The sequence below is a fragment of the Lepisosteus platostomus genome, chromosome 4 (genome assembly GCF_059453375.1).
Source record: "Lepisosteus platostomus isolate fLepPlt1 chromosome 4, fLepPlt1.hap1, whole genome shotgun sequence".
NCBI classification, from domain to species: domain Eukaryota; kingdom Metazoa; phylum Chordata; class Actinopteri; order Semionotiformes; family Lepisosteidae; genus Lepisosteus; species Lepisosteus platostomus.
Window position 1 is genome coordinate 8,081,746 of NC_142614.1, and position 12,557 is coordinate 8,094,302.

Consider the following 12,557-nt stretch of genomic DNA (forward strand, 5'->3'; position numbering starts at 1 on the left):
CAACTTGAGTTACAAATAGTTTTGTCGTTTCTCCAACATGTTTTGAGCTACAGAGGTGGAGAATGCTAGCGCTGGAAAGCCAGTGTGTTTGCAGGTCTTGCAAACGTCTTTGAAGCACCAGCACCTAAAAGGCTGGGAGGAATTAAGCCTAAAGCAAACGGATTGAGGAGGATTTAGGGCAAGAGCCAAGCTAGATTGAAGCTCTGTAAGACATCCCAGTCTGCCAGGAGCAGGACTGTCCATCCCTGTGTTAAGGGGGCAAAAACCACAAGAGTAGGGGTCCATCCCGGTCAGGATGGAAAGGCACTCAACCTTCCCAGCTGAATGCATCATTTTTTAAAGGATGAACTGGAAGCTCTGTGAAGGTGGAAATCCTGGGAGATAACTGCCGAGTGCCAACAGCCCAACATCTTCAGCTCAGGGAAAATCAAGCTGGCCTTGGTTCAGGCGGGTTCACACAAACAGGGAGGCAGATGGGTTGCTTTGCAGTCTTTGGTTTACTGAACTTTAATTGCACATGATGCCCACAAAAAAGTGCATTGGAACATTCCAAAATAAGTTTCATTTTGCCAACGAAATCAAACGAAACAAAAGCGCATTGTAAACCAGCACAAGCTACGATTGCTGGGAGAGAATGCAGGGAGGGAGCGTAGCTTGGTTTCCCCAACCTTGGAAACCAGACCTTACACCCCTTTCTGTCCCCATTCTCTTTCCTTAATCCCCCCCCCACCCCACACTTATTCCACAAATTAAAACTGCCAAAAAATCATGGCTGGTTCCATCCTTCACCGGGCCTTTCCCGATAAGCCATGGGAATGTTTAAAGACTTGGGCGTCAGTGCAGTTTTCATTGTGCTGCAAGTACAATTCCTCCCCCCTCTATTATCCCCCCGTTTTCCCCAAGCTGGCGTGCTGTCGGACGAGGGAGGAGGGGAGGGTGCAGTAGTGCTCCCAGCAGGTGTGAGAGGGCCTCCATGAGCAGGACACCCCACCCTGGACCTGCAGAGAGAGAGAGTGAGAGAGATAGTGAGGGGTGTGCCGTCTCTGCCCAGTCGGCTTCATGAGAACAGGCTAGACAGGGGTTTGACTTCTTCATGGGGACATGGGTGCAAAAAAAAAAAGTCAACTTATAATTAAAGGGGAACTGCAGTCCCAATTTCTTAGACTGGTTCTTAAATCTTGGAGACAAATTCATTAGCAATATGGGAAAAATTTTCCAAGTTCCAAATTAAGCACACAATGTACCGTAAGTTGCCATGTTGTGACAAACCTCTGGTCTCGCCACGGGCCAGAGCTCCCATGAACTGGGACATGACGCGGCCCTTCCTGCTCACTAGTCCCTGTAATGCCTAATGTAATGTGATGAAGAAGCGAGTAAGGGTACAGGCTGTACAGCAGACATTTCACCGCAGAAATGTTCCAACATGATCTCCAGGCAGAGTTAAATAAACTCGCACCCCAGTATAAGAATGTCCGGTATATGAAATTTTCACTCATCTGAACATGAAGAATTTGTACCTTGTAATTCGTTATAAGAACGAAATTTCGCTCATCCAAACTTTGAAGTTCGAAAGTAACCGATTTTGGCCAAGAACCATCTGAACTCAGCGCCACCGAACTGCTGCTTGTTTCTGCGCGGGTGCAACGCATTGTGGTTAAGGATGCTGTGAGACGGCAGTCCTTCATTTACAATCACAGCGAAAACTTGTGCTCCCCTTTTCAAAGTGTTTTTGTGCTTGTTTTGCAGTTGCCGTTCATTACGGGCTCTAAGGAAGAGAAAAATATTCTTTAGCATTACAGCCGACAACAGTATGTACATGGTTCTAGCCGATTGCTTGGAAAGCGATCCGTTATGAAAGAATGAAAAACGTGAATGATATTCATTATTTCACAGCTACTGCTGGCCTATTCGAGTAGAACAGCATTGTTCACTAAGCTTACTATAATGGTCTGTAAGGTATTATACTGTATGTTTAGGGTGGTCTTTGAGTGAACTTGCCTCCGGTTTGGAATAGGGTGGAATTTTATCCATAAGAAAAATAATTTATTTTCGATTTACGATTTCCCACGTTTCAAACAGATTTTCAGGATTGAATTGGGTTCGGATACTGGGGTATGAGTGTATTGTCAGCAAGAACATTTCAATCAAAAGCATTATTTCTATTGGATCAAACGAGATCTATTCACAAGCTTTCTTGTTTACACTGCAATAAGGTCACAACACATCACTGGACGTTGTGTTACCTCGTTCTAAATCGTAGAACATGGTGCTGCGCATACCTGGAAATATAATCTATTTAGTGATGAAAACTGGAGGCTCAGTAATACAAGTTAGTGTCCATTTTACTTTTACTGTGCTTTGACATGGACTCAATGCCAATTCTTTCTAACCCCAAAGTATAAAAATAGGGTTGCAGGTCCCCTTTAAGGTGAAAGGGTCATAAACCAGTGTAGCAGGCCTCTTTCAAGCCAGTTCAGGTGAAATCATTACCTAGGAACCTCTACTTGAATCGTCCTGCAATCAGAGGGCAACTTGGCGAAACTCGGTTCGCCAGTGCTCGTCTCAGGAGCTGGGAGGTGCCGAGAATCACTGATTAAATGCTGCTGGGGGGCTGCTCTTCCCTCCCCACACACTCAAGCATCCAAAAGCCCCCCCATGCTCTCACCACTGTCCAGGGGCACACCGTCCTGGGGTCTACAGAGGCGTCACTCCGGCGCAGGTACGGCTGTAGAGTCCGCTTCAGGGGCGGGCGTCTAGGGAGGACAGGGGAGAACAGACCACTGACCACCAGGTGGCATAATACAGTGTGGCCACATTTCAAAAGCAAGCTAGTCCTTCATCATTTAACACCAGCATCTCCTGAACCTTTAAAGGAACTGAATTTGTTCTAGATCTGAGGTTTCCTGGAGAGGCCTATTTTAACAGGTCGTCACGAAATGATCAATTCCCAAAAAGACCTGGAACAATATAAATTCAGAGTTCAACCGTTGGTCACCCCCCAAAGCGAGTCAGTCACCCCCCCCAAAGCCTCTTACCTCCACAGCAGGCTCGTCATCCTGAGACTCTGGTGGCAGCGGAGGCGGAGATTTGGGTGATGAGGGGGTGTCTTTGGGGGATGATTGGCCGTCCACCTCCTTGGCTGTCTGGACTGGGGAGCCAGGCTCAGCAGCGGGTTTCTCCGCCACCTCCTGCTAGGATGGAATGCCAATAGGGTTTAGATACCGACTGCTGTTGGAAGAAGGATATTGACAGCAGGCTCACGCGAGGGCAGTATTCCTCAACCCCAGGACAGGTCCCCCTCATGTCACCAGTGTATCTATACTGACCAATGGACAGGGCTGCCTGCACTCAATCCTCAACAATGATGCCACCAACCACAGCCAGATCTTACTGTACCCATTTTAAGGGTCTCCTGCTGTTCCCTCGAAACAACCACCCGGGTGGCATCACCCAGGCTCAGCGAGAGGGGGAAAGCACAGGAGCGCACACAAGTCACGGAAGAGCCAGAGAAAGGAGGAATCACCTTTGGCGCCGTCTGGTCGGCAGCCCTCTGCCTCCGGCGGCTGAACTGCCGGCGCGGTCTCTGGGCCTGGGCAGGCTGGGCCGCGTCAGTCTGCTCCCCCGTCTGGCCCTCCGGCTGCTGGCCGGGCGCCTGGCCCTCCGGCTGCCCCTCTGTCCCTGGCGTCTGCCCTCCAGCGGGCTGGCGGGGGCGGAACGGCCTGCAGGAGAACAGAGGAGCTGCAGGATCCCTTTAAACCCCCCCGGCTTTCATCGGACCACCAAGACAGGGAAGGCCGCACCCAGGAGATCACTGCCTTCACCCTGTGTCCAATCCTGATTCCCTTCATCCCAGAAGGAGGCCAATTACAGAGGAAGAGCCTCTGGCTCCGAAGGACTGGCAATGTGGAGTCAAAACCAATACCAATTGGACTCTTCCAACAAACAGCTGGAACACGTCTCCAGCGTCTCGGGCTGTTGATTTCGAGACCTATTAAAACCCTGCTGGATTCCGGTCCTGGACGATCTGAGCTGTGTGTCAGTGCTGTAGAAGACACACCTGGCCCTTGTCCTGGGGGACCTGCAGGCAACTCAGTGAGTGAGTGATCCCACTCCGTCATGTTTCGCTGGGAATCTCAGGTGAAAGTTAAAAGATGCATTCTTTACGTCAAGAGGAGCAGGGGGAGGCCTCTGGAACTAAACTACCACAGGGCTGAAGAGCACACTTGGAGAAATACCTTGCATTTTCACACACAAGGCGGGGGCAAAATGGCCTTCTCCCAGAACACCTTATGTCCTTCAACCTTGAGGAACAAGCAGTCGACTGTAACCGGGAGCCGAAAGGACACTGCGATACCCACGAGGCTGCAGTATAATGCTCCCGCACCGCTTCAAGTTCATGGACCACCCCCGCTTACCGCCAGCAGCCGGGCACGTACCTCCGGAAGGGGGGCCTGAACCTGCGCCGTGGAATCCTCTGCTGTGCCGCCGGGTCTCCCTCTGGCACCTCCCCTTCCTCCGCCGCCGCCACCTAGTGGCAGGGCAGAAATAAGGCATCACCGCAGCTCCGCGCGAGCAGGGTGCAGACCTCTGCCTTCCAGCCAGGTGAGCGGACTGTGGCAATTGCTTGTCCCCCCCAACCCGGTTAATACAGACTCCCCAGCGTGTTCATCTCCAGCCACCTGCCGAGAATGACCACCGTCGCGTTTCTGTCCGAAACCTGCAGACGGGGTATTTAGAACGAACGTGCTTGACATCCACGCTGCAGCAGGCAGCAAACATCTCAAACGCTTGCTGCCTGCTAAAAGCCAGCTTGGGGCATTGGGTAAAACCAGCGCAGCCCTGAAGGACCCGGATTGGGAGTCGACGGGAATACTGGCTCACCCCCTGCTGGGCATCTGGCCGGCGCCGAGGGAACCTCTGACGAAAGAAAGGCCTCCTCCGGCGGGGGGGGCCCGGCGGCTGCTGGGCGGCGTCATCGCCCGTCCCCTCCCCCTCGGAGGCGGGGCCAGCTGCCGGGGCGGGGCCGGCCCCTTCCACCTGATTGGCCGCAGCTGCCCGCGGGGCCCGTGGGAAAAAGCGGCGCCGAAACTGGCGACGGTTGGGGGCGTAGCGGCTGCCCTTCACTGCGATGCCCCCCGGCCCGGTCACATTGGCCGCTTCGGCACCCTGGGAGAGAGGGAGAGGAAGGAAGACGGCGAGAATTTTACTTGCCATTACTCTGGAGGAAACCACGATGGCTGCTTCTTTGCACAAAGAGTGGTGGGTGTCTGGAACAAACCATCTAGCCAGAGTGTAGAAACTGGCTCTATAACACCCTTCTAGAAATGGCTTGAGATTTGCAGATCACCAAGATACTAACAACCTGTTTAACAAGTAAGGAGCCCTTGTTGTTCCGTCTTTCATCTCTTGTGCTCTTTTCTATTTGGATCTTATAAAGCTACTTCATCTGCCTGCTCTTATTTCTGAACAAACTGCAAAATTTGATTTGAATTTAAAATGCAAGTTCACAATTCATCTAGAAACAGTCCACTAGAGTAGTGCTTTCAATATCATACCTATAAGGTTTTTGCTATTATACAAAGAAGCCGGAAAGGATTTTAAGGACAGAGCAGCATGTGATGTCTCCTTTTGGCTTTCAATAGAGCCAAACAATTAGAACTGCAAGAGTCATTACCCAAAGGAAGCCTATTATGAAACAGAGCTGATGGTCACTCCACACTGGAGTGCTCACACACACACAACACACTCACAGGACACCCCATTTCAACACAGAACCCCCCAGTATCCTACCTTCTCCCCCTGCACTACGTCAAACTCCACCGTCTCCCCGTCGCCCACGCTGCGCAGATACTTACGAGGGTTGTTCTTCTTGATCGCCGTCTAGAGGGGAAGAAACATTGTTTGAAGTTAAGATCCTCCGACATCTGACCAGGCTCGCAGGAATTAGGATCACAGTTTAGAGAAGGTCTTGCCATTCCTTGTTCTCAATGTCCAGTGTCCACTTGTTTGTGTCAGACAAGCCCTCGATTGTTTAATTATACCCCAAAACGTAACTGATAACCTGGTAACAAAGCTATGCAGTTGTCAATTCTGGAAGTGTCATTATTACACTAGAACTCACTCCTAATGTGAAAACATCTTTCGGAGATCATAATCAAAAATGTCTTCATTCTTCAATCAGGATACAGAAAGGCTAGCTACACTGAAAGCTGTCAGACACTGGGCTGACTGGAATCAGGATGGGGAAAGTACTGTAGTATACTTACTTGCCAAATTGTAACAATTGCAGGACCAGGATCTTGACAACAGGAAAAACTATCACATACTCACCCAATTTAGAAGATGAATGGAGGTCCTAGTAACAACTTGCAAGGTGAACAAGTACATGAGAATGCTTTTACGGGTTGATCCATGGAACCTCTTCCATCTTATGTCTACTTAAATCTTGAGTGGTCTCCCAAGGTTTGGACAATTAAAATATGGTTTTCATGTAGCTGTATTTTACCTCGGAAACAATGACATGATCTCCACTTGAGATCTGATCTTTTCTGTAAGACCTGGTGACCACTCGGGACTTACATTGCAGGCCTGACCTCCTCATCCATGTTCTTAGTTTCTGTACTGGGACGCTGCACAGCTCTCTCCCTTCTTTGTGCCAATCAAGCTTTGGATAGTTTAATTATACCCCAAAATGTAACCGATAACAGTAATGCAGCTATGCAGGTGTCAATTATACTAGAATTCATGTTACTGCACATTTCACGGACTATGCTGCTCTTTTATTTTGAAAGATAAATGTGCTGTAAACCCTTCACTTAATGTTAAATGCAAATAAAAACTGAGTAGGCAAGATACCAAAAGCCACAATAATACCACAAACACAGTCAGAGGTAATTGTTTGCTGTTGCAATAGGCAAAATGTCAAACTTGTCAGGGTGAACAGGGCTTCCCGTCTCAGAAAACCTCACCTGATGGACAAACACGTCCTCCTTGGTGTCATTCCTGCAGCAGAGAGAGAGAGAAGGTTACTCATACTGGAGCGCATCAGATGCACATCACCAGTAGTGCATTCCCAGCTCTCAACCAGAAATCTCAGGAATGCATTCAGCCCATTACCCAACACTTCTGTCAGGGTGATCCCGACTCAGTAGTGTTTTGGTGGGAATCTCAGGTGAAAGCTAAAAGATGCATTCTTTACATCAAGAGGAGCAGGGGACGGCCTCTGGGACAAAACTACCATAGGGCTCAAGAGCCCACACGTGGAGAAGAACCTAGCAATTTCACACGCAAGGTGGGGGCAAAATGGCCTCCACTCAAAACCTTGTCCTTCAACCTTGAGGAATAAGCCGTCAACTGGAAAAAACGGGAGCAAAAAGGACAGGGTGATACCCACAAGGCTGCAGTATAACATTCCCACACTGCTTCAAGTCAACAGACAACCCCGGTCAAGCTCACTACACAGGGACAGACTGAACCCCCCCATCATTCCCGAGCGCAGCCAGGCCAGGGAGTCCACACCTACATGGCACTTTAGGCTCCAAATGCATAGCAGCTCGGTCCATGCCAGGTTTTAGCAGCTGCCGAGATTTGAGCTGCACACGCCGTCCCGGGAAAAGGGGAAAGATGAAGTCCCGTATTTAAAAAGGGACCCCGAATCCTAGCGAGACCCAGCAGCGCGGGCTTACCGCCGCTGTGGTGAACCTGGGAACCGGAGCCCGAGGGGGGTGGGGGGGTGGGGGATGGGAATGGTTACCTGTTAATAAATCCGTAGCCATTGCGCACGTTGAACCACTTCACTGTGCCCTGCACCTGCGTCGCTGCAAGACAAAACCCCAGCGCTCCAATCAATGAGCTGGACGAAACAGCGGTTAACAACACTCCCCACCCACACCCACACACACACAATCCTGCACTGTCCAGCAATCATTCACCACTCAGGTCAGGAATGGTGCTAATTGGGGGCGGGTTAGAAAAGATCAAGGAGACTTCCCTATGGATTTCATACTTCCATTCACCATTATTTTTTCGATCTGAAAACGGGTTAAATACACCCTCGCTCCCGGTTTCTAACAAGAAACACCTCCAGAACGTCCCACAGTCCCCAGATCCGTTGGAGCAAGCCTGTGGGCATTCTGCCAACAGAGGAGCAGTGCTGCATTATGTTACCCATGACCTCTGACCCCTCCAGCAGCGGCCTTTGCGTTTTTTTTAAACGGGACGCGGACCTCGGGTGTCAAGGTGTTACCGCCTTCGAAGACGGTCTCCGTCAAGGTCGTCTCCCCCCCCCACTCTTTTCTAAGGGACTTTCGCTGTGGCTGACCCAGAGAGCTGAGCCCTTTCTGTTGATAGGAGTAGCGGTATTATCGGCACAACCCCAGGCGAGGAGTGTTTGAACAGGGCTGCGCCCGCCGCCGTCAGCCATTAACAGCGACCTTTGATATCTACCGACTAAACACGGCAGGCCCTGAGGGGGGGACACAGGGATTCAACGTTTAAATGACATGTCAACATTTACCGGCACTGGTTTCTTTTTAAAATTAACGTAGAAATATTTAAAGAAATGTGAACGAGACCCTTCTTGTGGGGGAAAAAAAAAAAGACCTGAATGTTCAGAAAAGCAAGTGTAGCAAAATCGACCGCACGCCCGGCTTTAAAGCTATCCGTTCCCAAAGTGAAACATCCATGTTCTCCACAAGATTAAATCACACATGGCTTCGTTTAATGAGCTCCGCTTTCGCTGCTCTACCTTCAATCCGAAACTCCTGTTTTTTAATTAAAAAACCGCGTCCTGCGTCCGAAAGAGGTCACTCACTGTTAAAATGGTTAGAAACCTTAACCGGCAGGTTTTAACTATTAATACGCTTTAATGTAATCTGACGATTAACTAGAAAAGTCTCTCAAACAAAGAAAAAAATGCACGGGGACGCGATAGGGATACGAAGGAGAGTAAAAAAACTTCAACGGCCATAAAAAAAAAACAAGTACACCAAGGAGGCAAGCCCTGTGCAGGATCATTCGGAATAACACACTGGACCGCTGACAAGCCGCGCATGATTCACAAAGTAACACCAACATCGCAAAGTGGCTACTCGGCATTTAATTTAGAAAAAAAATCAGGAAATTCCTGCAGTTTCTTTAGTGCTCGAGAACTCCTCAGCGTTAAAGCGGGGCCTTTGGCGCTTCTAAATGTTTGGAGGTGTGAGTCGTCGCGTCAAAAGCCTCCCTGTAACCTCGCTAGTCAGACGTCCACCAACGGGACTCAGAATCCCCTCACTGAACCCCACTGACGGGCAAGAGCTTCACGCCAACAAACGCGCCGGGTTTCGCCGTTCAACACGCGTCCGGGCCGGCTCGAGCCTGGTTACCAATGACTTTTTTCTCGGGCTGCGGCGGTCGGTCCTCGGCGGTCGCCGGAGCAGCTGGGGTTCCCGGAGTCTCCGTTTCGCTCATGGCTACAGCTCGTTGCTGGCGGCGGCGGCGACAGCGACAGCGGAGTCGAACATGAAACGAAGAGGGGTGTGGGGAGAAGGGGGTGGGGGGGGTAGGGAGAGCTCCGATTTCCAATCCGCACCGCTTTTCACCGGAGAAACCGGCTTTGGGGTTTTATTCCAGCGCCCTGAATGGTAATGCTAAAACAACTCTCACAAGCTACCAACTTCCTTCACTCGAAACCTTCCTCGCCACTCGGCGCAAAGTTTTTATCCATAACTCTCCAGAAGCGCTGGAAGATCCGCGCACTTCCATTGGCAGCCGCTGCTGAACCTGGGCTCTTCCCATTGGCAGGCTGCGGCGCACCAAGCGGTTCCCTATTAGCGGCGGAGAAGCCGCGGGAAACCTGGGAGGAGTTTGAAACACCCCGCTCCTGTCCGCTGTTCGCTTATTGAATAATTCTGTCTCCCGCGAAGGGCGGGACGCGTGGGCACACGGCGCGCCACACCTTCCATTCCCAGGCGATCACAAGCATCCCGCTCACAAGTCAGCTCCGATAGAGGAAGGCGTCTGGCTTTCTCAATTTAAATCTAAACGTGGCACGGGGCACGTTATCCTAACAATATCCTATTATATAATAGGTTTATTCCATGGTGGAAAGAGAAGAAAAGGAAAGGAAACACAACGTTTCGGCTGCGAAGCCTTCTTTGGCTTTTTCTCTCTTCTCTTTTCAGCCTGGAATAAACCTTTTGCTCGTTCCCTTGCAGACTACGCATGCTGACGCAGCTCCCCACCCGAACTACAATATCCTATCCTACCATGAAAATGGTCAGATGATATTTGAAGCCTGTCCCGTGTTGAGAGTTATGCGCTGAACGCCTTGTAAATTAAAGGCTAAAACAGACTTGATCCTCCTGTGCTTGGGTCTCTCGCATAACCCCCAAAGCCCACACCTTAGGTATTTCTTATTAGGAACTAAAACAAGTCGATCTGTCCGACATTGGTTGCACAACCATTTTCTGCTTAAAGGTCCTCTAAATCCTTTCTAGCTACATTGTAGATGACTTAACAGTCGTTTCGGCGACCGCATGTTTCACCTTCCAGGCTGCTCTCCTCTTGAGGTCTGTGAGGGTCACGCAGTCTGACACATTTTATAGGGGTTTCTTTTTTTTTTAAAGGAAACAGCGAATATTTTAAAAAATGCGACATTTTCGCTTGAGAACTCCCGAATCAACCACCCCCCCAGCGATCTCCTCGGTGGAAGACTGAAGTCACCGCGTTAATTCCGCTTAGAATTATTCCTTTGAATTCCACGAATTTCTCAGACCCTGGTTTTTCTAAGGTCCCCTTTCCAACCCCCTTCCCCTGCCCCCAAAGCTGAGAGAAAGTCCACTTCACTTGGTTTCAACCCACTCATGCATTTCTGAGTTTACAAAGCGATGGGATTGTACTGGGTTCGCCTCATTACAGAACTCGCTGAAATAGACTGGACTGAAAACCCTGAAATGCATGATTTTGCAACAAGTTAAAAAAGTGGCTTGGCTGGTGCTCTCAGGAAGATACAAAACAGAAGGATCTAGGAAACCTTGCTCTAAATGGACTGCAAAAATCATATCCCCCCCCATGTCCATGCAAAGCCAGGTGAAACAGGCTACAGGTATGGTCCCCAGGAGATGCCCGAAAGATGTGTCTAAAGCAGCAGGTATCCCTGGGCTCTTTAAATCATCAGACAGACTAAGACCTGCACAGAAAGAAATGCCCTGATCCAGTTGGGCTCCGTTAAAAGTGTTAAGGTGTTGGTGAGTTAAAGACACGTCTAGGATGGGAGAATTGGTTCTTGGGAGAATGGGGAATCGGGATTCTCAAGGAGCTGGGGTTGATGTGAGACTCTCAGCTAGTCGTCAGGGTCATGCTGGATGAATGTGGGAGCAGGTCAGACTGGGGGGGAAAAGGATCCAGGGATACGACTGCATGATTGAGACCCTGCGGAGCTGTCAGCCTGAGCAGGGCTTCCATTAGCAGTACCCTAAGAAAATTGTTACAGGACAACCTGTTGGCACCCCCTGCTGGTCACAGGCGAATAAACCCTGCAATTGTGAACAATATTACCCATCCATTTTTTTAACTGCTTTGTCCATAACAGGGTCGCAGGTGAGCAGGAGCTTATACTGGCAAGCAATGCTAGCACACCAGGTCCAGAACGAATCCAGGGCCCCAGCCAGCCCTGTGAGGCAGCAATGCTGTGCCTGCATCACTGTGCCTCTCCAGCATTAACTAGAAGTTCCCAAACCTGAAAACTGTGGAGGACTGTGTCTTCTGTTGTTTCGCTCAAACTGATTTCTTAAGGACAGGTTAATTGATTTCAGTTTTCCTATTCAGGATGTTTTAAAGTTTTATAGCTTCCAAGAATTAAAGGTCAAAGGGGATTTGGGATTGGTGTCACCTCCACTCTAACGTCTGGCTCTCAGAACAGGTGGCGGTGATTCTGGTGTATTGCTCGAGATCGGACTACAAGAGACAAAAGCTCATTTTCTCCACTGGGAAGCAGCGGATGATTAAACCACACAGTCAGGCGCACCTCTTTCTGCCTTTTATTTGTAAAACAATTTAAAGCCGAAGCCTGGTGCAATGATGTCTTACCGGATTATGAAATATTTAGCCATTAAGGCGTATTGGGATGTGTTTTGGTTTCTTTCGTTTCAGTGGGGTTTTTTTTTTCCTGCAGTACTCAGAAGAGCGAAAGGAAGGCCACGTGCCCTCGTGCCTCTCGGAAGGCCGATGGAAACCGGCGTCGCCCGCCCGCTGGCCCGGCGCCTGCTCTGCCAGACCAGAACGAGCCCGGGCAGGGCCCCCAGGAGACGTCCCACCCCCTCGCCTCGTGACTAAACCCATCTCCCACCAGCCACCACACCCACCACCTCCTGGCCACGCTCTGCCCTTCCCTACTTAGGTCACTGGGCTCGGATTTCAGGGGCTAAATTTAACCGGGCTGGCTCTGCACATGGTCAAGATCTGTCCGCTTGACTCCCTGGTTTATTTTAAAACCTGGGGAAGGCGACTGAACCATTTTATCTGCAGGTGGGCTGACAATCCAGCTTTCCAGCACCATATCCTAACCGCCAGTGCGT

At 50.1% G+C, this 12,557-nt stretch overlaps 1 protein-coding gene across 2 annotated transcripts; it reads right to left on the reverse strand.

Annotated features, from left to right (window-relative positions):
- Window positions 1-478: 478 nt before the first annotated feature.
- LOC148672393 (uncharacterized) lies at window positions 479-9,775 on the reverse strand. 2 transcript variants are annotated; one of them, XM_088628112.1, is made up of 10 exons: window positions 9,366-9,775; window positions 7,754-7,817; window positions 6,969-7,002; window positions 5,791-5,880; window positions 4,882-5,166; window positions 4,437-4,528; window positions 3,524-3,719; window positions 3,036-3,191; window positions 2,666-2,753; window positions 479-998 (listed from the first exon to the last, which is right to left on the reverse strand). In XM_088628112.1, exons 1-9 carry the CDS (start codon window positions 9,448-9,450, stop codon window positions 2,706-2,708), a joined length of 1,050 nt encoding a protein of 349 aa, XP_088484238.1. In that variant the 5' UTR covers window positions 9,451-9,775; the 3' UTR covers window positions 479-998; window positions 2,666-2,705. The 2 variants fall into 2 exon arrangements, with proteins under 2 accessions (XP_088484238.1, XP_088484239.1); XM_088628113.1 differs by having other exon boundaries at window positions 3,036-3,188; window positions 9,366-9,774.
- Window positions 9,776-12,557: the final 2,782 nt, after the last annotated feature.

Coding starts and splice junctions, on each gene's coding strand:
- LOC148672393 (XM_088628112.1), bottom strand. CDS start 9,450: ATGAGCGAAACGGAGACTCCGGGAACCCCAGCTGCTCCGGCGACCGCC. Junction 4,529..4,881: donor GGCCAGATGCCCAGCAGGGG/GTGAGCCAGTAT, acceptor CCCTGCCACTAG/GTGGCGGCGGCGGAGGAAGG. Junction 2,754..3,035: donor ATGACGAGCCTGCTGTGGAG/GTAAGAGGCTTT, acceptor TGTCCTCCCTAG/ACGCCCGCCCCTGAAGCGGA.